This window comes from Camelus dromedarius, chromosome 16 (assembly GCF_036321535.1).
Source record: "Camelus dromedarius isolate mCamDro1 chromosome 16, mCamDro1.pat, whole genome shotgun sequence".
Lineage (NCBI taxonomy): Eukaryota > Metazoa > Chordata > Mammalia > Artiodactyla > Camelidae > Camelus > Camelus dromedarius.
In genome coordinates, this window is record NC_087451.1 from 47,643,452 (window position 1) to 47,670,799 (window position 27,348).

At 55.8% G+C, this 27,348-nt stretch overlaps 1 protein-coding gene across 13 annotated transcripts in view; it reads left to right on the plus strand.

Annotated features, from left to right (window-relative positions):
* Window positions 1–27,348, plus strand: part of MYO18A (myosin XVIIIA) — a 91,448-nt gene that overhangs the window by 55,416 nt on the left and 8,684 nt on the right. For 8 of the 13 annotated variants that reach the window (XM_064495859.1, XM_064495860.1, XM_031468431.2 and 5 more), the window contains 26 exons: window positions 465–551; window positions 1,899–2,040; window positions 2,192–2,351; window positions 2,574–2,760; window positions 3,079–3,322; window positions 5,763–5,872; window positions 7,873–7,938; window positions 11,038–11,166; window positions 11,885–12,028; window positions 12,419–12,508; window positions 12,646–12,765; window positions 12,961–13,072; window positions 13,405–13,532; window positions 13,836–13,990; window positions 15,812–15,935; window positions 16,024–16,224; window positions 16,782–16,892; window positions 17,342–17,446; window positions 17,697–17,843; window positions 18,254–18,367; window positions 19,720–19,836; window positions 20,027–20,110; window positions 20,535–20,672; window positions 22,727–22,912; window positions 23,299–23,438; window positions 24,187–24,231. In XM_064495859.1, coding sequence (XP_064351929.1) covers window positions 465–551; window positions 1,899–2,040; window positions 2,192–2,351; window positions 2,574–2,760; window positions 3,079–3,322; window positions 5,763–5,872; window positions 7,873–7,938; window positions 11,038–11,166; window positions 11,885–12,028; window positions 12,419–12,508; window positions 12,646–12,765; window positions 12,961–13,072; window positions 13,405–13,532; window positions 13,836–13,990; window positions 15,812–15,935; window positions 16,024–16,224; window positions 16,782–16,892; window positions 17,342–17,446; window positions 17,697–17,843; window positions 18,254–18,367; window positions 19,720–19,836; window positions 20,027–20,110; window positions 20,535–20,672; window positions 22,727–22,912; window positions 23,299–23,438; window positions 24,187–24,231 — 3,386 coding nt within the window. The remainder of the gene's footprint in view (window positions 1–464; window positions 552–1,898; window positions 2,041–2,191; window positions 2,352–2,573; window positions 2,761–3,078; window positions 3,323–5,762; window positions 5,873–7,872; window positions 7,939–11,037; window positions 11,167–11,884; window positions 12,029–12,418; window positions 12,509–12,645; window positions 12,766–12,960; window positions 13,073–13,404; window positions 13,533–13,835; window positions 13,991–15,811; window positions 15,936–16,023; window positions 16,225–16,781; window positions 16,893–17,341; window positions 17,447–17,696; window positions 17,844–18,253; window positions 18,368–19,719; window positions 19,837–20,026; window positions 20,111–20,534; window positions 20,673–22,726; window positions 22,913–23,298; window positions 23,439–24,186; window positions 24,232–27,348) is intronic. The other 5 variants (XM_064495861.1, XM_064495865.1, XM_031468447.2 and 2 more) reach the window with 1 other exon arrangement.

Genomic DNA, 27,348 nt, shown 5'->3' on the forward strand with positions numbered 1-27,348 from the left:
GATCTGTTAGGATGGTGACCAAGTATTTAGCCCCCCTCCCCCATAAAGGGGTGTCCCAGATAGGATCTGGAAACCCTACCTGTATGGAGATGAGTTGAACAAGCTGGGAAAAATGTTTATCTTGGTTGAGAGAAGATTCAGGAGGAAAATGATCATTGTCTTCAAGTGTTTCAAGGATGAGCATGTGCAATAGAGAGTGGGCTCACTCCATGGAGCCTAATTAGCAGCATGAGTAACAGGAATAGGCACGTGACTGTAGCTTACTGCACAGGGAGGTTAGCTGACCAGAGATACAGGCTGGTGCCTTGAGAGGTGTGGAGTGTTTGTCAGTCGGGCTGCTGGAGGGGAGCTCCTGCTCGCATGGGAGATTGGCCTTGCTGACCCCAACGTCCCCTCCTGGCCTGCTCATACGCTGTGCCCCACACCAGGCCCTGTTCTCACCACTGCTTCACCTTTCTTTCTAGGAGAACATCGAGCTGGCGTTTGATGACTTGGAGCCAGCCACGGACGACTCTGTGGCTGTTGTCGACCAAGCCTCCCATCAGTCCCTGGTAGGAATCCCAGGGAGGGCCTGGGCTAGCCTCTCTCGCCTCTCCCATCCCTCTCCCTCAGCAGAGCCCTCCCTGTGGGAGCTGCTGTCACCGGTGCCACCGTGGGCTGGGGGCGCCCAGCAGTCAGGCCCAGACACCAAGCATGTTAGTGCTGCGTGCCCTGCCCCTCGGCTCTCAGCCAGTGTGATCAGGAAGGTGGCACTTTCTTCTGCCCTGGTGCAAAGGGGAGCACCGCCGCTGGGTGTCTGAGCCAGGCGGGAGATATACCTCTTCTCTTACCAGCTGGGCTCAGGCCTTTTCCCAGCCGTGCCTCGAGTGTGTCTACAAGGAGTCCTGGTACCACCTCCTTTGTGGTGAGGGCCTGGCTGAACCCAGAGGAACCTGGTCATCCCCTCCATTGTCCCCACATAGAAGACTGGTGCCGCCTAGCAGAGCAGGGTGGGGAGGTGGCCTTCCGCCCAAACAGAGAAGATATAAACGCCCACTGAGGGGCTGTGTAGATGTGAGCCATCGCCCCTCATTCTGGGGATGGGCTTTGTCACCCTTTGGGCCAGTGTCTTGGGCACCTTGCTGCCTGGGGGGCTGGCTGGCCTGATGAGCACTAGGCGTTGGTGAATGTCTTCAATTAGGAAGATTGTATAAAGCACTTTATTGGAGAATTGGCATTTTTGCCAGGTTGCTGGTTTCTCTCCTCTGCCTTGAGCCCTGCCTCCCTCTCCCTCCTTCCTGTGAGAAGGCCCTGTCAGGCTGGCACAGGGCATAGGGCCCCAGGGAGGGTGTGTCCCCCTGGGACAGGTACTTAAAGTACCCAAATTCCACATCCCCCCAGGGAAGCTGGCTTTTCTTCCTGTCACCTGGGCCCCTGCGGTGGCCTCCCCTGAGAGCCTTCGCCATGTCCAGGAGGTGTGGAGACGTCAGCCCACGTGGCTTAGGAGCAGCAGTGGGTCTCATTTAATATGCCTGGGAGGTGATGCCCAGAGGGTGAGGGCAACATGGGGCTTGCCCAGCCCTCCCCACCTCTGAGGGGCCGAGGGTGGAGGAGAGGCTCTGGATGTAGGCTTGGGTTACTGAGAAGACTTCAATCATTGCTGACTTTGCACATGAGACCTAGGAATCATATTGTGCTGGGGGCTTCTCTCTCTGATCTCTTCCCGGCCCCTCTTCCTCCCTGCTGCCCACTTCTTCCACCAGATGCAGCAGTGAGGGGCAGGAGCTGCAGTGTGTGTGTGTGTGTGTGTGTGTGTGTGTGTGTGTGTGTACACGTACGCACGTGCACAGCATATTCAGAGTGTGTGGCTGGGGCCAGGGCTCCACGTGACAGTGTGGGATTTCTCTGCTTCCCCACAGGTCCGCTCACTGGCCCGCACAGATGAGGCTAGGGGCCTACTGTGGTTATTGGAAGAGGAGGCGCTGGTGCCAGGGGCCACTGAGGACGCCCTGCTGGAGCGCCTTTTCTCCTACTATGGCCCCCAGGAAGGTGACAAAAAAGGTAGGTGGCACCCCTGGAGTGCCGTTCCTCTGCTTCCTCTCCAGAGAACCGCCTATACCAGGCCAGTTGGCACTGCTCGGAGCTCACTGAGTCCACGGGCATTTTGGGGCCTGTGCCCTGATGATCTGAACCTTGCTTCCTGGACTCTCAGGCCAAAGCCCTCTCCTGCGCAGCAGCAAACCGCACCACTTTCTCCTGGGCCACAGCCACGGCACCAACTGGGTGGAGTACAACACGGCTGGCTGGCTGAGTTACACCAAACAGAACCCAGCCACCCAGAATGCCCCCCGACTCCTGCAGGACTCCCAGAAGTAAGAGCGCCACTCACCCTGCCCATCCCAGCTTCTCTTCTTACTGTTTGAAGATTTCTCTGCAGTGTCTCTGTCGGGTGTGGGACGTGCAACCCCAGCCCAGATAAGCCAGACCCCTGGCCATGGGGGTGGTTGTGTGTCCTAGGCTCTGGGAGAAGGAACAACCTCTACTGCTCCGTGAATGTGACTTCTTTCCTTCCTTTGCCTCCCCTCCTTTGGTAGAAAAATCATCAGCAACCTGTTCCTGGGCCGGGCGGGTGGAGCCACGGTGCTCTCAGGCTCCATTGCGGGCCTGGAGGGCAGCTCGCAGCTGGCGCTGCGCCGGGCCACCAGCATGCGGAAGACCTTCACCATGGGGATGGCAGCTGTCAAGAAGAAGTCCCTGTGCATACAGATTAAGCTGCAGGTGGTAAGTGTGCCAGTTCGGGCCACGGGGCACTTCCCAGCCCCTGGCAGGTGACCGGGGCCTCCTGGGCACACTCAGGTCATCAGTGCCCACTCAGCAGCCCACCTGCGTTGATTACTGCTGGTGGGTCCTCTTTCAGTGCTGCTGCCTGTGAGTGGCCACCCAGGCCTAGTATGGGCAGAGTTGTCCAGGCTTAGGACATTCTGGCCAGGGATGGGACACCGGCTATCCTGCATGGAAGGGAGATGCTGTTGCTGGTCCCTGATCTTTTGGGCTCTGGCTGTCAGATCCCACTGAGGGCTGTATCTTCCTATTTGGCAGGATGCCCTCATCGACACCATCAAGAAGTCAAAGCTGCATTTCGTGCATTGCTTCCTGCCTCTGGCAGAGTGCTGGGCTGGGGAGCCCCGTTCCGCCTCCTCCCGCAGAGTCAGCAGCAGCAGTGAGCTGGACCTGCCCCCAGGAGACCACTGCGAGGCTGGGCTCCTGCAGCTGGACGTGCCCCTGCTCCGTGCCCAGCTCAGGGGCTCCCGCCTGCTTGATGCCATGCGCATGTACCGCCAAGGTGGGGGCCCCCTTCCCTCTCAACTCCTGCCTCTCTTTCCGAGAGCTACCCCTGCCCCTCCCCACCTCCCAAATGGCCCATGGGGCTAGAGGGGTGCTGCTCCTCTCCTGCCTCCTGCTGGCCATACATCTTTCTGCTGCTGCCTCCTCTGTGGCTCTCTCCTTGTGTCTCTCCAGCCCAGTCTGTTCCTTTCTCTTTTTCTTCCCAGCCTGCTGGCTATCCTTTCCCTTCCACATTCCTGTCCTCTTCATCCCCTCCCCTCCCCACTCTACATGCCCTGTTCCCACAGCTCCCTCCTTCCCCCTTCCCTGGTTTGGATGGGTCAGCTCTGCCCACGGCAGCAGACCCAGTACCCTCATGGAGAAATTGCCTCTAAGAGCAGGCCAGCCCCACAATGAGAAATGAGGTGCTAAATCTTTCTGAAAAACTTAAAATTCCCAAGAAAGGTCAGATAGACCCTTTTTGTGGACCCATCTGGAGGAGAGGACAGAGAGGGTGATGATGATAATAATAATAATAATAATAATAATAATAATAACAACAACAACAACAACAATAATAATAAAAACATCCTTAGAGCATTGTTCTAAACTCATCACACACATGAACTCAATCCTCACAACAACTTCATGAGATGTAAGTACTAATATCATCCCCTGATGAGGAGACAGGTTCAGAGACGTTCAGTAGTTTGCCCAAGGTCATACAGCTTGTGAGTGGCAGAGTGGGATTTGACCCAAGCAGATCAGCTTCTGAGTTCATGCCCCTTGGGTAGGGTTTCATTTGCCTGAGAAGTTATGAGTTGCCAGGTTTCTGCCTTTGTCCCTTAGTGGAAAGAGTGGGCAGTGTCCCACTCACCCACAGCCAGGTCCCCTTGAGACATCCCCAGGGGTACTGTCATTTCTTCTTAGCAGCCAAAGCCAGGAAACGGGCTCCCTGCCCTACTCTAAATAAATCATCGATCTGTCCCCACGTTGTGATATGGAGTTGGTGTTTATTATTTCAAAACCAGATTGTTACCGCTCTGAACCAAAATCAATGTGCTTTACTCAAACAAGCAGATCGATGAGGCCAGCAGCAGCCAGCCCCCCTCCCCTCTCCCAGCCCCCAGCCACCATCGATAGCACTGATGATTAATTAAGATGCCAGGCGTCCGGACCTGCTATCCCAGCCCATCAATTTAATTGCAATTCAGATACAATCAATAGCTCACTTTGTCTTGGCCCCTCAGCGGCCCCCGCCTCCTGTTTCAATTATCAGGCACATGCATCAGCCTCATCTCCCAGTTGGAGGGTTTCCCAGAGCTACTATTCCCATGTAGTGGAGAGAGCCCCCGAGTGGCTGTCAGGAGCCCAGGTCTGGAGTCCAGTTCTACCATTAGCTGCAGCCTTTGTGACTGACCTTGAACAAGCCAGGTGCCCTACCTCCAGGCCTCAGTTTCCATGTCTGGGGGATGAGTTGTGTCTGGCCTTTTTGGTTTGAAATTCTGTGTTTCTATAGGAGTGGGTCTCTTGGTCCTCTGCTTGGGTCCTTTGGTGTCCTTGAAGTACCTCAGGGTAACCTCTCGCTGGCCACCTTCCTGACCTTGCTCCAAGTCAGAAGCCACCTCCTCCTTGCCCTGACCTTAAGACCAGACAGTAGGAGATCTCTGTTAGAAGTAATACTCTTTAGAGAAAAAGAATCTATAAGAGTTTTTGGTCACCTGGCCTAGGGCCCAACGTCAGGATGTGGGCAGGAGGGGAGCCCTTTCTGATACCCTGCTTCAGTGGACTGGGAAAAGGAAGGGAGCCTTTTACTGAACACCCGCCAACTAAACCAAGCTGTACCTTCTCCATATCTTCTCATTTAAGTCCCATGACTACCATGCAAGATAACTAGTAGGGCCCTCCTTTAAAGATGAGGAAACCAAGGCTCAGAGAGGTTGAGTGACTCGTCCAAGGTCACATGACACCAAGAGCCAGGACAGGATTCCAGCCCCAAGCCTACACACTTTTCCTCTCTGCTATTCTCTGATGCCCTATTTATTTTTTCTTATTAAATCCCTAATACATCATTCTCTGGGTTATCACAGAGTCATAGACTTGGAGGCTAGAAAGCATCTTAAGGGTTCATGCAGGCTTTTATCTCCTTCCAAGTGGTCAGCCATCCCCTGTTTGCATCCTCACTGATGAGGCAGGTGCTTCCTTCTAAAAGAACCTGTTCCCTTTTTAAACCTGGTAGTCCCACTGTGGGGCAGCCTTAGCTGTCCTCTCACCTCCTGTTTCTCGCCCCTGCCTCCTTCCTCTCTGCTCTCCTTTCCCAGATCTGCTTCAACCATAGGCTCTCCTCCCCCAGCAGTCTCTTCCCCGTCAGGTGACTCTGCCAGGGCACCAGTGGCTGTTGGGGCACACTGGGAGCCGGCAAGGCCGATAGGCCTGGCTCTGGGCCGCTGTCTCCCCAGGTTACCCTGATCACATGGTGTTTTCCGAGTTCCGCCGCCGCTTCGACGTCCTGGCTCCACACCTGACCAAGAAACACGGGCGCAACTACATTGTGATGGATGAAAGGCGGGTAGGTCTGGGCACCCCCAGCCCCAACAGACCGTCCTTCTTCTGCTCAGACGCCTCTGAGCAGCTGCCCTTGCTCCCCTTGAGAGAGCCGGGCTGGCCGATCAGGGCCAGGATAGGGACATGTGGCAGCCAGGCTGTGGCATAGAGGGAAGGCACCCTGGGTCATGGATTACAGGAGTCACAGAAGAGCCACCACTTCGAAGGCCCGAGATGAGCGTGTCTGCTCTCTGATGAGCCAGACAATCCTCCAGGACCCTCTCAGGTGGCAGATCAGAACAAGGGTTTTAGGTACCCCACTCGTAGCATCTGGGCCCTTCAGCCTTGACTCCCATGTGAGGGACTGCCTTCTGTATACACCTCTCCAGGTGCCTCCTTCCCCATCCCTCCTGTCTGAGTGGGAGAGGCTTCCCTCCCCTTGTCTGATCCCTTCCTCCTGTGCTTCGGAACCCATTCCCTTTGGTCCCTCTGGAGACCTGTTCCATCAGCATAAGTTCTCTCTCCTGTTCCCTCGGCCTCACCTTCTCTGCTGGCTCTTTTCTCTCAGTGGAGGAATATTCCGCAGACATTGCTCTTGGAAAGGAGCCTTCTGTCACCCTCCCTCATGTGCTGGACCTTCAGTACTTACTTTCCTCCCACTGCTCCTGCCTCACCACCGTTCATTCCTCCCCCCGTAGCTGCCTGGTCCCCACCCCTGACCCCTGGGACTAGTCTTGTCCCACCACGCCCTCCATGTTGTCAGAGCTCATGGGCACTTTTCTCTGCTTCTTGGCAACATGTGACTCTGTTGACTCTGTTCTTTTTGAAACATTCTCTACTCAGCTTCTTTGCTGCCACTCCTGGGTTCCCCCTTGTCTCTTTGTTCTTTCTTTCTCAGCCCCTCCAAGCTTCCCTTCTTCCACTTTTCCCCAAAGTAAAGGTCTCTTTCTTATTTGTCTCTCTCCTTGGCCGTATCTGCTTTCTATTCTACACTGTCTTCCTGGGCAACCTCATTCACACCCATCACTTCAATTACCACATATATATTGATGGTCAGATCAATACCTCTCGCCCAGGCCTCTCTCCCACTCGACACGCATTTCTGTCTAGCTGCTTTCTGGACTTCTCTACCTGTATGCCTTATAGCACCTCAAACTCAGCGTGTTCAAACCAAACTGATCACATTTCCTCCCAAACCTACGCTTTCTCTTGTTTTCCCGTCCTTGGAGGATGGCTCCATCATCCGTTTCCTGCATAAGTCAGAAACCTCAGTGTGTCCCTAGATTCTCCCCTCCCACCTACCCCTCCCCCACATCAGGCAAGGCTCCATCCCTTTAACATCTCTTGTATTTCCCCCTCTTCTCCTCCCTTTGGGTCAGGCTTTAGCCTTCTCTCCTGTGGATTCCTGCAGGAGCTGCCTAAGGGGTCTATCCATCCTCCACTCATATTCCAGTGGGATCTCTGCAAAAAGCAAATCTGATCATGCCCCTCCCTGAGAGAACCCTCCAAGGGCTCTCCGAGCACACAGGCTCACATACTTTGGCCCCTGCCCACCTCTCTAATTGCACTTTAATTGCCCCCTCCCACCCACTTCACCCCAGTTATACTGGACTCCGAGTTTCCTCTGTGCTTCCATGCCTTTACACATGCTAGGCCCTCTGCCTGAGATGCCCTCTCCCCGGCTTTGTCTGACTAATTCTTACTTGTATCTAAAGACAGCACAAGCAACACCTCCTCCGGGTGCCTTCCACAGCCCCCTTGTCTGACTTACACAACCTCCTCCTCTATGTACTTCACTGATTCTCTCGTCTCACTCCCCAACAAGATAGCTTGTTCGTCTTGCAGTCATCTTTATGTCCCCGGAATCCAGCACAGTGCCGGATGCTGTAGAAGCCACCAGTAGCGCTCACTAAATCAATAGTGGACCGTCCGAATGGAGAACGGGAAGGACTGAGTGACTGGGTGAAGCCTGAGTGGAGGTGGGGAGACCCTGGTGGGCTCTCTGACAGAGGTGTCTCTTTGCAGGCAGTGGAGGAGCTACTAGAATCCTTGGACCTGGAGAAAAGCAGCTGCAGCATGGGCCTGAGCCGGGTGAGTTGCCCCTACAGGAGGGCAGCCAGGCCTTCACTCTCTGGTCACCCTTGTCCAGATGATCGGCCCTCCCCTCCTGCTCTCCCTGCTCTGTCCAACTTCAGGAGTCTCTCGGGTCCCCTTCTAGGTCTTGCCCCCCAGCCCCTCCTGCCCCATCACTCTGGGGCTACCCTTCCTCTCAAGCTGCCCCCTTCAGGGCTAAGCCCAGGAAGTTAGATATTCCAACTGCAGCAAACGTGACTCCCCCTCCCTTTGAATAACTGGGCTTGTTCAGTGCCATGAACACCTCTCTGATATCAGGAGGGAGTGGGTTGGAAGATGGCCCTGAATTGGCCTGAGGCCTGGTGTGGGGAGTGGGGAAGGCAGGAGGGAGGAGAGCTGGGAGAAGCAGGAAGGCAGTCGGCAGGTGCTCCAGAAGGCAGGGCCCCCTTCTGGGGAGTTGTCCAGGGCTGTCAGGGTCCCAGAAAGCAAGCAGGACTTGGTGAGGCTGTGCCGAGCCACCTGCCCACAGGCCGAATTCCTCATCTGAATGGAACGCGGTGCATAAAAGGCAGGCACGCCCACCCCAGGTGCCAGTCTGCGGCATCTACCGGCACCAAAGGGCCAGCCGAGCGTCCCTCCCACGGGGCCGGGAGCCTGTGCACCCCTCTCTCCCAAGACCAGGAGGCTTGACAGCGGCATCCACGTATGTGCTCCAAGGGCTGAGGTGGGACAGAGAGCAGTTGGGAGTCCCCAGGAGGGTTCTGGCCTGTCCATCTGTCAGCAGAGAGGAAAGGAAGTCATGGGGAGTATGAGGTGGAAGGGGAGGCTCCCCGAAAGAGGCTCCCGTATTGCTTGTCGGCTCTGTTCTCCCTGTTCTGCATTCTGAGCCACTGGGAATCCCTTCCCCGACCCCTCACTCTTTGTTTCCACTGTCCCTGGTTTTCTCTTTTCCTTTTGGCCCTGGCAGTCCCTGCTGGTATCTGTTCCTTGGTTTCAGATTCTGTTATTTTCTGTTTCTTTCCTGGTTCTCTGTTTCTCCTGTGGTCCCACCCTCTTTCCGTGTCATCCTTCTGGTTTTGGTCTCAGCTGTGTCTGGCTCACCTCCTTCATTCCTCCTCCCCACTGTCTCGAAGCTCAGAAGCTGCCAGCTGAGCTTCCTCCCTGGGAAGCCTGCAGTCAAAGATTTCACTGCGGCCTCTTGGTTTCTCCCTGGGTGGGCTCCTGCCCCTCTGGTAGGCTAAGCTGCTGCTGGCTGGCATGGGGGTGGCACCTCCTCCAAGACATGCCTTGGGCAGCTAAGAGCCTGTACGGGCTGGTCCTCTTCCCAGCTGCCATCTCAGACTCTGCATCATCACAGGTGCCTGGCTGAAGGAGGCAAGTCCCACTCATGCTCAGAGCAGAATAGAGGCAAAGTCGGATGTTCACTGACATCTGGTTTGGCAGAGAAATTTCAGGGCTTCTCGGCTGTGATTAACAATGGCTGGTGAACGAGGATTCTCTGTGTGTTTATCACATTGCTTCAGAGGAAGGGGGTCTCAATCCAAGCCCACGGGACCCTGGGGGTTTAGGCAAGGAGTCTGGGGGTCTGAGAGCCTCCTGATGTTGTTTGTAAAATATATATGGATGGGTATGTTGGCGGGGGCGTGGGGTGTGGAGATGGCCCTGAGATTTCACCTAATTCTCAAAAGGACTCAACCTCACAAATGTGCAGCTGTTAGGAGAGGTGTGAGGCTTGCTGCCCTAGTCTCTAGACCACCCTTTCTCTGCTCAGTGTGTTTCTGGGCCATTCTCTGTCCCCCTCCCCAGCACCTCACTTCTTCTGTCCCAGTCAGACAGCTGTGTGCTGGCCATTAGCATGTTGGCTCACCTCCTCCGGGGACTTGGGTCTTCCCTACCCTCTGTGGAATCTCAGGCTCACGGATTGTGGGAAACAGAGGCCCAGGTGGGGCTGGAGACCCGCGGGAGATCTCAGGTGCTCACCCCGGGTGTTGCACAGGACTGAACTGGCTTTCTCCCAGGCCGGCCTCAGGGGACCAGGTTCTTGCCAGAGGCAAAGGTTTCTCAGCAGAAAGTGTAGGCCCCTCCCCACTTCTTCCCTGCAGGGAGGCCTGGGGACACCGTACCTATCAGTTCTGAATGTTTCGCATGGAGTTCACATCTTCTCTTTGCCCCACAAAAGGGAATTTTTCTGTCTTCTGGGCAAGGTGGAGGTGGCATATACCTAGGTGTCTGTTTCTTTGCCCTCTTTAAGGAAACCAGAGTCTCTTTTTCACCTGTTTTCCCCCCACTTCTTCCCTTAACACAGAACATTTTACCCAGCCCCATTTCTGGGCACCAAAGAGAGAGGAGAGGCTGAGTGTGGGGGCGCCCAGCTGGTTCCTCTCACATCTGCCCTCCAGCCCCCAAACCTGTATGACAGGTCCCTTGCCTGGGCCAACCCCCGCCCACCCCACAGGCTTTTTCATGAGATGAAACCTGGGGGTGGGGGTGGGGTGTTGGCACATGAAAGGGGAGACAGTCTGAAATGAAATCCAGTGGGGAGTGTGCAGAGAAGCCCCTCGCCCCCCTTCCTCCCCCTTCTCTGCATACTGCTTCCCAGACCTGTTTCTTCTTCCACACATAGACCTCTGTCCACCTGATCCCAGGCACCTGGAGGCCGGAGGTGGCCGGGGCCTGCAGTGGGGCCTGCGGTGGGGCCTGCGGTGTGCTGTGGGCACAGGGTCATGGGCAGAGCTGCTGGCAGCCCTGGGGGAAGAAGCCACCATAGGTGTTGCTGAGGGGCGTCCTCTCCCCCTTTGACAGCAGCTGCTTCCGTCTTTCTTGTCCCAGATACCTTCCCTCTGGTGTCTCTCTCTTTTCATCTCTCTTTGAAGTTGGATTTCCCACCTTACTCCTCCCCTTCCAAAACCTCCCAGCCCCCAGCCTGGCCCTCCTCCCTAGCCTTCCCCAGGCCTCTTCTTGCTCCTTCCCTCCTCTCTTGGACACTGGGGTTTTCAGGCTCTTCCTGGGCCAAGAGCCACACCCCCAGGCCTGCTGGTTTTCTGTTCCAGCTGCTTGTTCCTCCACCGGGTGGCCCCCGGCCCAGGTCCCGCCTTCACCTGGCTGGCTTCTCCACAGGTATTCTTCCGGGCGGGCACATTGGCACGTCTGGAGGAGCAGCGGGATGAACAAACCAGCAGGAACCTAACCTTGTTCCAGGCGGCCTGCCGGGGCTACCTGGCCCGCCAACACTTCAAGAAGAAAAAGGTGCTGCTCCAGGGACATCCCCGTCCCACAGCCCAGCCTAGACGGGCAGAGCTGGCTCCTGGGGTGGGGGTTAGGAGGGCCACTCTAGGGGACATGCAGGGCGGGAGGCTGGTCTTGGGACAGTGAGTTATTACCTGGGGGAGAAGAGGCAGGACCTGCTGGGGCACCATGCTCTGGGCTGGGCCAGGATTGGGGTGGGCAGCTCCCCCGTGCCAGGGAGAGTGCTGGTGTGCCCAGCAATGGGGCCTTGTGGCCTGGTCTGAGAGCTAGGGTGGTGGGGGAGCAGGGCCCAGGCAAAGGTGAGCTCTGGATCATAGGCTGCTCCATGAAGATTAAGGAGCTGTGTCAGCGACTCCTTTTCTTATTAGCAAGTCCATAAAACAGCCAGCACCGCCGCCTCTTGTGTTTCAGCAAGATTAGGTTTTATAGCACATCTAGGCCAGGGTGCTGGAAATAATCAGGCAGCAAATAAAGCAGACGAAATTATTCCTAATGACGGCGGAGCAGTTAGTGCCCAGTGCAGTGCTCCCGGGGCTGGCTCTCTGCCGCCCACTCTCTGAGGGATGGAGGGAGGCCAGGGACAAGGGTGGTTTAGGGAATGCTTAACTCGAGGTCAGGTGGCCAGAGGAGCAGCCCAGCAGCTGGGCTGGTGTTGGGGAGGGTCCTGGCTAGGCGTGGGACTGAGAGCCTGCTGTGCGCCACTCCCACCCCAACTTAGATCCAGGACCTGGCCATTCGCTGTGTGCAGAAGAACATCAAGAAGAACAAAGGGGTGAAGGACTGGCCCTGGTGGAAGCTCTTCACCACCGTGCGACCCCTTATCGAGGTTCAGCTGTCGGAGGAGCAGATCCGGAACAAAGACGTACGTGACAGCCTGGGCAGGGCCACACAGCCAGGAGGGAAGGGCTGGATTTCATCCATGTGGGCAAGAGTTTTGCCGGCTTGTCTTGGGCTCCCAAGTGCTCCTTTGTTTAGTCCAGAGAGCTAGTGTCCTTGAACTATGCCCAGCAAACCGAAGGTATCCATCTGACGTGCTGGCTGACCCCCTGGGTATCCTCTTAGGATAAGACCTCAGGCCTCCTTGGCACATGGGGAAGGGTCTACCGACGGAGACCCAGGGAGGCAGTGGCTTCCTGATCCCTCATGTCCTGGCCTGAGCTTCACCAGCTTCACTCACCCCAAGAGTACAGATCCCGAGCCCCAACCTCTTGCAGTGCCTCTGGCTCACTTTGCCCTCCTTACTGCACCCTAGGAGGAGATCCAGCAGCTGAGAAGCAAGCTTGAGAAGGTGGAGAAGGAGCGGAATGAGCTGCGGCTCAGCAGTGACCGGCTGGAGACCCGGGTGAGCGATACCCAGCACCCAACAGATTGCCCACCTCTGCAGGGCAGCCACCCGGGAGCCTCCACCCCACCCTCCCGGTGTTCCAGCTGAGTGAGGCAGACATTTCAACTGGTGGTGACTCCCTCCCCCAACCCCAGATCTCCGAGCTGACATCGGAGCTGACGGATGAACGTAACACAGGGGAGTCCGCCTCCCAGCTGCTGGACGCGGAGACTGCGGAGAGGCTCCGGGCAGAGAAAGAGATGAAGGAGCTGCAGGTGAGGGCAAGGCTGTGCTAGGGCTGCCACTCTGGTGCCCATCTCCTCCTCCAAGGACAGGTGGCATCTTTGCCACCAGCCCAGCAGCCCTGTCTGCCCTGGGTAAGCATGTGACCATGGTCTGTGTGGTTCAGGGGTGCAGATGGTACTGAGTGAAGGGGTGGAACTGCACACCTCATCACCATCTTTCTGCAGACCCAGTATGATGCACTGAAGAAGCAAATGGAGGTGATGGAAATGGAGGTGATGGAGGCCCGTCTCATCCGGGCAGCTGAGATCAACGGGGAAGTGGATGATGATGACACAGGTGGGTCAGAGGCTGGAGGACTCGGCAGTGGCCTGAGTGGCAAACTCTGATACCTACCCCTGGGCAATCATGATAATGATGATGTTCAAGAACTATATCCAAGGACCATGATCTGGCGGTCCCAGGAGAGAAGACAGCACACGTAGCCACATCGCCATCTCTAGTCTTTTCCCAGCTAGTGGCTCCTTCTGTCTTGGGAGGAAGCCATTGTTCCAGGAGCCTTTCTGAGTCCCTCTGGCTGACTCCATCTGTTACCCCATCCTTCATCTCCTCTGCCCCTTCTCGGGGACACTCATCAGCGCAGTCCTCCCTATTCTGCCCCAAATACACAGGTGGCGAGTGGCGCCTTAAGTATGAGCGAGCAGTGCGGGAGGTGGACTTCACCAAGAAGCGGCTCCAGCAGGAGTTTGAGGACAAGCTGGAGGTGGAGCAGCAGAACAAGAGGCAGCTGGAGAGGCGGGTGAGTCTGGTAGAAAGAGTAGAGGCCTGTGCCTGGGAGGGCTGGGAGGAGCTTGGTGCCGCATGTTGTCCTGGTGAATGGTCAGAGCCAGGCAGGCCCTGGGAGCAACAGGGAAGGGTTGACTTGTTAGCCATTTGGTATAGGGAACAACCAAGGGTAAACTATTACGAGGGTGTCTTAGGTTCCCTGGATGACCCTGGCTTCATCCCTCATTCCCGATCCCCCCCCTCCTTCATTCACTTCCTTCTCCACGCCCTCCACTAAAACTCCCTGGGCAACCCTGCACCCCATCTCATCCCCTAGCTTGGGGACCTGCAGGCAGATAGTGACGAGAGCCAGCGGGCCCTGCAGCAGCTCAAGAAGAAGTGTCAGCGGCTGACGGCCGAGCTGCAGGACACCAAGCTTCACCTGGAGGGCCAGCAAGTCCGCAACCATGAGCTGGAGAAGAAGCAGAGAAGGTGGGTGGATCCCCTGCTCTGGGCGCAGAGGACTTTCTAGAGCCATGACAGACAGGGCTCCCTGCCTCCCTTCAGGGAGGAAAGAAGGGAGGGCCTGAGTTTGGCCAGGCACTTTGCCTGCATGGTCATTCACCCTGGAATGTGAGTCAGGGTCTCACTCCTGACCTCTGAGGAGCACACAGACCACATCCCCACTGACAGCCTGCTCACTTAGGCCTCTACTTTCCGATGTGTTCTCCCTAGCGTGTGCCTGTCCACCCTGCCTGGGACCAGAAAGGATGGGCATCCGCAAAGCCCCATGCAGGAACCACTCCACGGCAGCCCTGCCCCTTGCCCCCACCCAGCTCCCTATATCTCCCTTGCCCCAGCCATACAAACACACTCTCCTGACTAATGTCATTAAACTACCGTGCCACTTCCATCTCATTATGGTAATGACACAAAGGGAGGGCACAGCCCTCACAGGAGAAAATCCAATCTAAATTAATTTCCCTGGCTGGGGATGGGAATGGGATGCCTTTATTAGTAACACAGAGGAACCCACACACCCCAGGAACAGCAGGGTGCCCCAGGGAGTGGGAATAGCACCCAGATCCCCTCTGCAGGGGACGGGTTCTCAACAGAGTCACCAGTTGCCTTTGTGAAGGGGCAACCCCACACCCACAACTCTGGAAATGAGAATGGCAGGGCTGAGTCCTTCCAGTGACCCTGGCTTACCCTCTGCCTCTTGGGCTCACTAGAGCCTGTGAGGCTGCTGCTTTGCAGAGAGCAAGGGGAAATAGGAAACCCTATATTCCTCCCTCCCAGCACCACGACTCTGCTTCCCTAGTTCTTATCTTTTCCCCACCCCCCTTTTACCTAGAGGCAGGCACCCTCCGTGGGACCCCCCTCTCTGAGCACCCCGTTGACAGTGCCAGCTTGGCCTAGTTACCGTCTTGCTACGCTCCTCGCTGGGCAACTTAATAAGTTTCAGCTGCCCGGAGTTTTCTTACTTTCTTTTGTGTGTCAGTGTGTGTGTGTGATGTGGGGTTGGGATGGGGATGAGCTGTTCAATTTTCGACAGGAACCTGATTAGCTATTCAGAGGAGGTGTTAAGAGGAATTTCAGCAATTTGCTTCTTATTTAGAGTCACTGGGCAGGAAATGGAAGGCTGGGAAATGGAGAAGTGAAGAAAGAAGCCCCCGACTGTGGACCGTGCACCCGTTGAAGCACGCTGCCAGCTGGGCACAGTTGGAATGGGGCTTCCAGCCGGGTGTGGGGTGTCCTGGGGGTGACATGGGTACTGCTGGGGAAGGTGCGCCCGGCCAGAGATTGGTGCCCACAGGTGGGGCAGCAGCCAGCTCCTCCATCTGGAGTTGCCAAATTGAACCGTAGAAAGTGAGTTAGGCAAGGCAGGATGTCTGTCCATTTCTATCCATTCTGATGCCCCCTCTGCCCTCACCCTGGCCCCTCATTTCATTCTTTGAACTACTGAAGGGGAAAGGTCAAGGCTTAATGCTAGAGGAGAGTCTGTCCACCTCTCCCGTGGAAGCAGTCTGTGGGTCCTTCTTAGGCCCACCTGCTGAAAGGGCTCTGTGGACCTGCTTGATGAAATGCACTCCTATCCCAGACCAGGCTGCTCAGCAGGGCCTCCGTGTCCTGACCTGTAACCCCTGAATGTCACCTCACCACCGCCCCCAAGTTCAGGCTGCAGCACTGCCCCCAACCCCTGACTTGTGTCTTGTCCAAATCTGTGGCACAACTTCCTGGCAGCCTCTGGGTGCTGGAGACCTGGACATTTCCCTTATCTGATGGAACCGTCATGACCACGCTTCCTCACAGGTTTGACAGTGAGCTCTCGCAGGCACACGAGGAGGCCCAGCGGGAGAAGCTGCAGCGGGAGAAGCTGCAGCGGGAGAAAGACACGCTCCTTGCTGAGGCTTTCAGCCTGAAGCAGCAACTGGAGGTGTGTGGGGCTGCCCATCATCCACACCCCATCCCCCTCACAGGTCTGGGCCAGCCCTGGCCCAGCCTCATCTTCTCTTTTGTACCAGGAGAAAGACATGGACATTGCGGGGTTCACCCAGAAGGTTGTGTCACTTGAAGCTGAGCTTCAGGACATTTCTTCCCAAGAGTCCAAGGATGAGGCCTCTCTGGCCAAGGTCAAGAAACAGCTCCGGGACCTGGAAGCTAAAGTCAAGGATCAGGAAGAGGAGCTGGATGAGCAGGCGGGGACCATCCAGATGCTGGAGCAGGTGCTGAGGGCTTGGCCAAGGGAGGCACCACTGACCCTACAGCCACCCCAGGGTGTGGGCCAGAGGAGGGCAAGATCCCAAATTCAGTCATTCATTCGTTCCCTTACCCACAAAATATTGAAGGAGCATCTGATCTGTGCCAGCCACAGTGTGAAGATAATTAAGCTTTCCTGGTGCTTTCCACAAGAACAGATCTTAATGAGCTCCATTGGTGAGGGACTCAGGATGCATGGCAGCTGGAGGGCCATGAGCCCATCCAGCCTGCCACTGAGCCACCATGTCAGTTCAGGGAGCTAGAGCCTGGAGGCCAAGTGAAAAGCTGCAGGGCTGTCCCATGCCCAGCAGCCTTCTCTGGGCCTGTGCCAGACATCTAGTAAAGGAGTTCAGCTTCTCTGGAGAAGCCAGCTGCTGCAGGAGCAAGGTGGGAGCAAAGGGAACTGCTGGCAGAGATGTTCCCTGCTCCCAAGCCTGGGGAGACTGGCCCATTGGGGTGTGGTGGGAAGGGGTCAGGGCACTGCTGGGAAAGAAACCCAGTCCCTACTCCCACCCACCTCCAGGCCAAGCTGCGGCTCGAGATGGAGATGGAGCGGATGAGGCAGACCCATTCCAAGGAGATGGAGAGTCGGGATGAGGAGGTAGAAGAGGCCCGGCAGTCGTGTCAGAAGAAGGTAAGGCCGTGGGCACTTACCTGTCCAGTGTAAACACCAGTTCCCCATCACTCCTTTAAAGTAAGGGCTGTTCTGTTTCCCTACCTTAGCCACACTGTCTTCCATTGCCATTCAGGACTGGGAAGCTCCACTCAGGATCCTGGCATTGGCTGAGATATGTGCTCTCAGGGTCTGTAAAGAAGCTCAGGCCTTTGAGAAGCTAATGCCCCCTCCTTTCTGTGCCAAGCAGCAGGCAACTAGCCTAGCCCAGTGGAGCCTGCCAACTTAGGAACAAGGGCTCCCTCCCAAGCTGCCTTGAAACTCTAGGAACTTCAAATTCAGGGTCTGACGCCTTCTGGGGTCATCCATGCTCAGCCCTGGCCCACTGTTTTCCTGGGATGGAGAGATCCAGCAGGGAAGGGGCTGGCTACCACTGGACACTAAAGGGACTGATGGACCCCTGTCCTCAGTTAAAGCAAATGGAAGTACAGCTTGAGGAGGAGTATGAGGACAAGCAGAAGGTGCTGCGGGAGAAGCGGGAGCTGGAGAGCAAGCTGGCCACACTTAGTGACCAGGTGAGTGGAGACTGCTGGCTGCCACAGGGAGAGCTGGGAACAGGAGGGGTGCTGGCTCTGTAGGGCCTGCTGTCATCACCTGTGGGAGGGGGTGATCACCATCCATGGCAGCCCAGGGCTTTCTCACTGGCCAGCGTGATCCTGGCACTTTTACTTTCATTGCTCATGAGGGGTCTCTGAGAGTGAGGGCAGGGTGAGGAGTGGACTTGGGGAAGACAGGAGGAAGCCCCAGCTTCTGGTGTCCACCCAGGTGAACCAGCGGGACTTTGAGTCAGAGAAGCGGCTCCGAAAGGACCTGAAGCGCACCAAGGCCCTGCTGGCGGATGCCCAGATCATGCTGGACCACCTGAAGAACAACGCACCCAGCAAGAGGGAGATTGCCCAGCTGAAGAACCAGGTATCTGCAGACAGGAAGTCATAAGCTCCAGGGGCAACCAAGCTTAGTTTTTCAGTTCTCTCTTTCTCTCCCTCTGGCCTCTCAGTGGTTCTTGAGTCCTTGGGAAGGAAGGTGACAGAGAAGTGGGGAGAAGCCACTTGCAGCACCCAGACTCCCCAGGGTCTGCCCATGCAGTATGCATGACCGCCAAGCCCAGGATGCTGTGGGCGGGCCCAGCACCTACCACCCCATCACGGGAGGAGATGTGGTGCTCTCACCACAACACATCACAGCCCTGGGGTCTCAAGTGAACGAAGGAGGAGAAGGAGAGCTCCTGGGTTCCCTCTCCCCGTGAGCACTTGGCACAGCCCTCCTGCCCCGAGGGGGATGGCTGACTTCTCTCTCTGGGGCGGGGGTGGCTCTGTGTCCAGCTGGAGGAGTCAGAGTTCACCTGTGCAGCAGCCGTGAAAGCGCGGAAAGCAATGGAGGTGGAGATTGAAGACCTGCATCTGCAGATCGATGACATCGCCAAAGCCAAGACAGCGGTGAGAATGCAGGGTGTGCAGGGCCAGACTCAGGGACTGGGGGAGAGTGTAGCTGTGACGTCGGCTCCCTTTACCCTCAACAGGGCTCCTTCCCCAGCTCAGCCCCTTCACCGGGGCTTCCTGCAGGGAGAGCTGCCCCTACCCTCTGCCTCTCCCCACTCAGAGCAGAGACCTGGAGGGGGTGAGGTGGAGGAGGGAGCCAGCAAGGGCCCATCTCCCTGCTTAACCACCTGCCTGTGGGAGCTTGGCCGCAGGCCCCAGCACCATAAATAAAGGCAGCTAATGTGGCTGAGAGATGTAAACAGGTACCTAGAGATTAGCAGAAGTACCGATAAGAGGATGGGATGGCTCCGTTTCCCTCCCCTGCCCCTGGCCAACCCACTGACAAGCCCAAGCGGCAGCTAATTAGAGCGCTTATTTAATGCCTCCCTTTTAATTCCCCACCTCTCCCACGGCCCATCCATCGGCTGAAAACTCATTACTGGGATGCGGCCACCAGTACCTCCTCGGGCAGGGAATGGGGCAGGGGAGGAGGCTGGGCTTGACTCTGGGCTCCCTGGCCCCCAAGCTGGTCACCTGGCTGCTGAGAGATGCCAATCTCCTGGGCTTGATTTATTTCTGTGACATTTGTGCTCCTCAGCAGTTTTCAGGTGAGTAATTCAAATTCTTTAATTGTGTTAAAAAAAAAAAAGGCTGTTATAAAATTACCATTTTATTTAAATCCAAGTTAATAAATTTCTTGGCGGAGGCTTCCCCAGCTCCCCACAGCCTGGTAACAAGATGGATGGGGCAGAGAAGGAGCCAACGCAGTCATTTTGGTTTGGAATTACAGGCTAATAGATTCATTCATTTCCTGAAGCTGCTGTTGGCTGTCTCTTCCCTTCCCCCCAGGAGTGGACTCGCTGTGGGGGCTGGAAGGCTGGGAAACAGGCAGTCCCAGAGGAAACAAGAGTCCATGCCAGGAGAGCTTTACAGATTTGAGGGGTCCTTCCCTGGGGCCTGATGGGGGCAGAGTGTGCACAGGTTAGAGCTTAGATGCTACTGCTAGGAGGATGTGTCGCTGGTTCTGGACCAACCTTTTCTGCCTTGTCATTAGCCTTCAAAGAACTTCGTTATTTAGCCCAGGGTCTGCCTGAGTGGTGAAGACAGCTCTTTCCGTCAGCTCCCAGCCCAGAGCAGGACAGGTAGCTCTCTGAGTATCACTGGTCCTGGCACCTACTCCCGCAGGTGGGCCTGGCCCCGTCTTCAGCCCCTCCCATTGGAAGTGGCCTGGGGGAGGTTCAGTCTTCCCACTGAGGACCATCAGGCACACTAGGCCTAATATTCTCTGATCTGTCTTTGCCTCTGTCCAGCTGGAGGAGCAGCTGAGCCGTCTTCAGCGGGAGAAGAATGAGATCCAGAACCGGCTGGAGGAGGATCAGGAGGACATGAATGAGCTGATGAAGAAGCACAAGGCAGCCGTGGCTCAGGTGCCTGCCCAGGAGTGCCCCTCCACACCCTACACTGGCACTGTCCTCTGGTCCTCCTCGTAGGCCCCCAGCACAGCCACTTCTTTTGGGAGGTCGCAGTGCCTGCGTGCCCTGGCCCTCCATGTGGGGTGGAGTGGGCTGAATTTGGTGCTTGTAGGGGATCCTGCTTCAGCACTCTCTCCTTTCCCAGGCCTCCCGGGACCTGGCTCAGATGAATGATCTCCAAGCTCAGCTAGAAGAAGCCAACAAAGAGAAGCAGGAGCTGCAGGAAAAGGTAGAGACCAGGGTCTCCCTTAGTAGAGACAGGGTGCCAGGATTGCTGTGTGGGGGGGATGAACCCCCGAGAGTTCACAGACCAGCACCCGCTTCTCTCTGCCATCCGTCATCCACAGAGCATCGTCAGCAAGTGCAAAGGCCTAGGCTTAGAGCCATGTCACCGTAGCAGACATTTTGGCTTCCACTGCCTCATTTCACATTTCTATTCCCTCTCTGGTCCTTAGCAAAATCCGTGCCAGTGCTGGGCCAGATGGGGAATGCCTCTGGCTCAGGGGCCCATCCTTCCACCTCCCTTGGGCATCTCTCCCTCCCTCGGCCTTCTAGTCACGATGGTGATCTTGCAGCAGGGAAGGGGGGACAGACCCTGCTCCCTCCCTTTCTAAGCTCAGTTCTTTCTTCCCTTCCTGCCCTGCACCCTCCAGCTACAAGCCCTTCAGAGCCAAGTGGAGTTCCTGGAGCAGTCCATGGTGGACAAGTCCCTGGTGAGCAGACAAGAAGCTAAGATCCGAGAGCTGGAGACACGCCTGGAGTTCGAAAGGACCCAAGTGAAGCGGCTGGAGGTGGGTGCACACTTCCCCCAGTCTGGTCCGCAGTGAGCAGCAGGTCAGAGCAGCCCCAGCAGCTGGAGTCACGCATGCTCAGCAGAGCTGGGCAGGCCTGCGGCCGCTCCTCAGAGGCCTCTGCCAAGCTGCCAGGCCAGCTGACGGGGCGGGTGCCTTCTCCCCCGCCCACCCAGCCCGCTCTCTGGGTATCGCGGAGCCTGCCTACTTTACATTCTGTTTCCGTGCTTGTTTTCTGCCAAGGGACCAGAGCAGCTTAGCTTTTCGTCTTCATATTTTCCTCCACCGTGTGCTCCCCGCGCCAGTCCCCTCACTGCTCTCTGGCAGGGTCATAAATATGCAGCGGATGGCGCCACTTCTGCGAGGGCTGGAGTCTGTCCTCTCCTCTCACTGCTCGCTCTTTCTCCCCCTTCCCTTTTCTTTTCCCTTTTTTCCTCAATTCTTCCCACTCTTCCCATCTCTGCTTTTTCTCCTTCTCCCTTCATTATCCTTCATTTTTGCCCCATTCTTTCTTCTCCTTCTATGTTTATTTTATCCCCAATCTCATTTCTTACCCTGTCCTATTTCTTCCTTTCTCCCCACCCCATTTCTCCTCTCCCTCTACTTTTCATTCTTTTCCCTTCAACGCTCCTCCTTTTCCTGTTCACCTCCTTCTTCCCTTTTCATCCCTCCTTCCTCCCAACTGTAATCTCCTTTAATTTTAATTTAATCCTTTCGGTTCTACTCTCTGGAAGCCAGTGTGCTCCAGCCCCCTCCCTCTCCAGCAGAGCAGGTAGGAAGAAAGAGGCCTGCAGAATGATCTCTCTGGATTTACACCCCTCTCGCCCTATTTTAAGTTCTTCTTCTCCATCTTGAGCGTGTAGATGTCTGTCTGAGCACTGATGGGCCTCCAGGAGAAGCGTGTTCAGGGTGTGGGTCCTGAGGAACATCCCTGCCACCTCCCCATCAACCCTTAGTCAGTGGAGCAGGCAAGAGGGTGGGGATGGAACCAGGTGACTTTGGGGCTGGCACTGGGCATCGGAGGGCATCAATACCATTGACTTAGGAAGAAAATATGGCTGAACCTCCCAAGACAGGGTCACAGTCCTCAGGAGAGCTAGAGAGAGTTAGTCCATGTTCTGCCTTGGTGATGTTTTGATTCACATTTTACATACAGGAAGGGTCCAGTACTTTGCCTGAGGTCACAAAGCTGCCAAGGGGCAGAGGAGGCCATTGGTCTGGTGGATGTAGGGCAGACCTGCTGCATCTGCCTTCTTTTCTTGTGGGCCCCCATCCCTCTCCTCAGCTCTCTCTCTCATTTTCCCTTCTGCTCAGAAAGGCAGTATTGTGGTCTAGACACACAGAATGTTAAGCACATATGGCCCTCAGAGATCATGTGGCCTAGTTCTGTTGTTTTAGAGACACAGGGCTGGGGGCCAAGAGTGGAGAACTAGGATTAGGACCAGAAGCAGGACTCTGCCCTCACACTCTGCCCCAATCTCCTAGTCATTTTTTGCTCAGCATACTATGGCCCAGAAGGGAAGGATGTGTTCAAGTTTCTGGGGAAAGAGAGATTCATCAGGCTTAGAGGGCTGGCTTTGTGTTTGGCATATGATGACTGTTTAGTCTCCTTCTAATCCAGAATTCTCGGTAAAGCCATTTACCTCTGAGCATAGGATCTAGCCTTTGGAGCTTCTGGGTTTAGGGTCTCTTGAGGGAAGCCCTGCTGCCCGTGGAGGCCCCACACATGGTGTCAGTATGGACAGGCCCAGGCTCTAGCCAGAGTCCTCCTCTGACCTGGGTGGCGATAATGATAATGATAGTATCTTTCATCTTCCAGAGTGCCTTCACATACATTACCTTGTTTGGTCCTTAAAAGACCCCTGGGGAATAGGTGTTATTCTCCCCCTTTTACGGAAAGGCAAAAGAAGCCACCTCTGGGGGCTTTAGTTGCTTGCCCACCTAGCCAGTGAGCGGGGCAGCTGGAGCTGGACCAAGGCCTCCCGACTCCAGAGCTCTGCCACACCCTGCTCTCCTCCTGGCTGATGGGCCTCTCTTCCCACCGCCCTGTCCAGAGCCTGGGCAGCCGGCTCAAGGAGAACATGGAGAAGCTGACCGAGGAGCGGGATCAGCGCATAGCAGCTGAGAACCGGGAGAAGGAGCAGAACAAGAGGCTACAGCGACAACTCCGGGACACCAAGGAGGAGATGAGCGAGCTTGCCAGGAAGGAGGCCGAGGCAAGCCGCAAGAAGCATGAACTGGTAATGCCCGCCCCACCGACCCCGAGGCCTCAGGCCGGCAGCCCTCTGAGAAACTACCAAGCACAAACCTCACCCCTGGGCTGGTAGGGGTGGGCCCCATTCTGGGGAAAGCAGAGATTTAAGGGCCATGGTTTAGAGAATTGAAGGGAAGAGGACATATCGAGAGCCCTGCAGGCGGGCCAGGGGGCCAAGTGTGGTACCAGAGTCTCCATCAGGTAAAGCCAGGCACCAACAGCCTAGCAACATCAGAGAGAAAACCCTGTAGGCTCACGGCAGCACCCATGTAACTGTTGCCTGGCCCAGAGAGACTGAAACCGGCCTTTTCTGGGGCAGCTGGATGAGAGACTAGCCCTCCTGTGGACTAGACTGCCCCCTCTCCCTCCTAGGAGATGGATCTGGAGAGTCTGGAAGCTGCTAACCAGAGCTTGCAGGCCGATCTGAAACTGGCATTCAAGCGCATCGGGGACCTACAGGCTGCCATTGAGGATGAGATGGAGAGCGATGAGAACGAGGACCTCATCAACAGGTGAGGGGGCCTCGATGGCTGCTGCAGCTGGCACAGAAGCCCTCGTGACCAGGTAGAACGGCTGCGACCTTGGTCTCCCTGCCGCTGAGCCACCAACCCACCCTCCCGTAATTGCCAGACCCCAGCATGGACCCTGTCCTGCAGTGGCTGAGGGCAGGACAGGTGCTGCCTGGGTGAGACGTCCTCCCCTCTTCCTCCTGGTCCTCCTCCCCAGGCCTCTCAGGGACCTGGCTCTCCAGCTCTGCCTGTTCAAGATGAGTTATTCCCCCATTTAACTGCATTTCCGATGGCGCCTGCCCCACTCTGGGGAGAGCAGAGATTTAAGGGCCATGGTGCCTTGTTACCGTGCCAGAGATTTTCTCTCATAAAACCCACCCAGGGAATGGTTTAGGAGAGACAGATTTGTAGTCTTAGGCTGAGGAGGAAGTCATGAGGCAGGCAGACCGACAGTGGGGTCAGGCCCTGGAGAAGCTTCCAAGGCTGCCCTGGGCAGACCCCCAGACTTGCCCCTATCCCACGTGGACCCCATCCTGCTCCTGGGCCACCCAGGGAGCCTGCTCCTTTGGAGCAGAGGAAAGGTGCTGAGGAGGCCTGGACCTCCCTCTGAGGACAGCACTATCCTGCTGTCCAGAGCCGTGTCTTCCTGAGGAAAGAGGAAGTCCTCAACTGAGGGGTCCACCTTGGTTTGCCGGTTGACTTTTCTGTCTTCTTCTGGCCCCCATGCCCACCATTTTCTTTCTGTTTCCAGTTTGCAGGACATGGTGACAAAGTATCAGAAAAGAAAGAATAAACCGTGAGGACTGGAGCGCACGCGCTCTCTGCCTCTCCTCGCGTGGTGTCTAACCACCCCTAACACTGGACTCCCAGCCCCACTGCATGCCGCATGTGGACCCACAGCCTCAGCTCTTCCTCTGAGCTGATCTCTCACACTAACGTGGCTCACTCTGTCCTGAGGGAGGCAGGGCGGCGGGCTGGGCCCTGCATCAGATGTAGAGGGGCAGACAGTGAGGGTGCCCCGACACTGGAAGGCTCAGCCGACCCTCACACCGTTGGTCGGCAGGGTTGGGGCTCCATCAGAAAAGAGAGCTCAGCCTCATGGGGTGGTACCCACAGTCTGCCTTCCTGAGCTTCAGCCCTCTCCTCCCTCAGAAACCAAGTGTAGCCACTTCCTGGCCTCCTTATCTCTGGGGAAAAGTCTGATCTGGATTTATCCACATCCTTGGGCTCCTTTGGAGCCTGAGCTGCCTGAAAGAAGCGGGTATGTTTCGCTTTGAAAGGTCCATCACCTTCTTTTGGCAGACAAGGGTAGAAGGTGAGGGGCATCTAACAGGCATCTTTTGTTGGAGAAAGCATTCAGGCAGCTAATCACGGGCTGCTCTACCATGGCAGGGGAAGGGAACGCAGCCAGATGTGTTTACTTTACTCCCTGTGGGCACTGCGGGCAGAAGGACGCCCCGGGCATTTGTGCCAGTGCTGTCAATCAGGTGGTGGGGAGCCCAGCAAATCCACCCCGTCTCCATTCCTCCTTTCTGGGTGGGAGCTAGGCCTGAGATGCAGATGTGCCGGCCTCCGGGTGCATCTGGGTGATCCTCCCTCAGGTTGGGCAGGGCTGGTCTTAGAGGTTGTTATTCTAGTGTGGCATTGGGTCTCCTCCCCTACTCTCTCTCCTCTGGCAGGCGTCCTCCCCTGGCCGGGATGGGCTGGCGGCAGCGCAAAGGACTCCGCGAGAGCTAATGATAAATGTAATAGTGTGTAACAGTGATAGAGGGCCGCTGGAGCCCGGTTGTCACACACAATTAATATCCCCCGCCGTTCTGTCTCCGTTTGTTTGTTCCCCCGCGATTCGGCTCCCAGTTAACTAATAGCACATGAGCCTGGACATAAATTGTATTTGACGCGAGGTTTAATTCCGACCATTTAAAATTTCAACTGCCCCTTGAGCCTACCTGCCCCTGGAGTTTGTTTACGGGCCTGATTATTTAAGGAAAAGAATCCAAACATCCTCTATAGGCTTAAGACTAAAGGGAAGGCAAGGGCAGGCAGGCCAGCTTCTCAGCCCATTCGCTGCTCTGAATATAAGGAGGCAAATTCGTATTCCAGGCCCATGACTGTCTGTCCCCAGTGTGTACCAGCCCTGCTATCCTTGGGCTGTAGGAGCTTTGAGGGCTGATAAAATGCACATTTAAGATATATTCTAAACTATTGCACATGCACACACACACACACACACACCAGTGTGCACTCACGCAGGCACACAGGGGCATGCGATCCTAGCTGGGTTCCCGCTGATGGCAGAGGGGTGGTGTGGGTCTTTCCTCAGCAACCCTGGGCCCCAGGTCCAAGTTATTGAGCGAGCGTGCTAAGGCGGGCAGAAAAATAATGTTTCGATTTACTTAGAGATACAGTTGTTATTGCCATAACCTTAATGAAAGCAGTAAACAGCACAGTATTAAGGGAGATTTATACAGAAACGCTTTTAACATGTAGGCATAGATTTTGCGATGCATACAGCACCTCCTTTCTAAAGGCAATCAATATGGTTATGAACGGCGGTGATAAATTACAGACTCTAAAGCTAGAGAAGGAGGTTTTTTGCGCGGGTGTATAAATTAGGTGGTATTGGTGTTCCATGGGGCCCGTGCACCATAGTAAATCTGCCAGGCTTGGACAGGCACAGGGCTTGCATTAGCGGTTTCGGGGCTGTCTCCTAAACTCCTGTTTACCCGGGGCATCAGCCAGCCTCGTCTTTGTTATAATTCTGTGTTTGACAGAATCCCATAAAATATGCCTCTTTATTGCCCACCCCACGAGTCATGCTGCCTCACAGCCCCCAGAACAGGAGTCTGGTGGTTTCCTCGGTGTGTGTGTGGTCTGTGTGTGTGTGTGTGTGTGTGTATGCACACACAGGCATACATGCACACACACACACGCCTGTGTGGCTATTTATTCAGGAACATAATTCAGGAATGGGGCTGCTCCTGTTGACATAGATGAAAGGAAATTTATATCAAGGAGAAATCCTAGCATATCTGTAGCAGGGAATGTGGTGAGCAGACATTTTGCAGAATTCTAGAAGCATTCTCCCTCAGAAGCTGTCTCTAAGCCCTTGTTGCTTTGTGAGGAGTTTACCATGATTCCAGAGTCAGAATTTGACTCCTTCCTGCTTTCCTGCAAGTCGAGAGGGTTCAGGCCAGCTTGACCAGAAGAAGCCCTGGGGAGCAGGAGCTGGAGGTTTCCTGAGGGAGGGAAGAGGGGACTGGAAAAGACAGAGCCCTTGTCTGGAATTTTCTGGTCCCCCCTGGATCTCCAGGGTGCAGGTTAAGTTCTGAAGCTGTTGCCAGCCCTGTGGGAAATGCTGCTGCCCTCTCCTTGTCTTTTCTCTGTTTCTTGAGAGCCAAGGGAAGTTGTGGGATGGGTCTGAAATATGGACTGTAGTGCCCAGGTTGGCATTGCCCTCAGCTCAGGAGACTCCAGGGTCAAGCTCACCTGAAGTCATGATGAGGCCCTTCTCTTCTCTGCTCCATGGCCAGCAGCCCAGCTCCTGCAATGAAAGCACAGAAAGTGGCAGGAGCTGTAGCCACGTTCTGGGGAGTGGGCAGACAAGAAACAGCAGAACAGGCCTCAGGGAGAAGCTGAAGGGCCCAGGACTCCTCTTTTTAATCGAGAGCCATTTATCTGTAATTGAGGAATGGACGACCTCCCTGTCGTTCTCATCGGATTGGCTGGCTGAACAGCAGCCTGTCGCAGAAAGTGGGATGGAGGTGCCTCCATGCTCCTCAGGGCCTTCTTGGTGGCTGTCACACAGCGTGGCTTGCTGAGCCCAGTCACGGTCCTTGTGAATGGCGTGCTCTGTCTAACCTCTCTTGTTCTCTCTGACTTACTGATGCGCATGCTGCCCCACACCGCACCT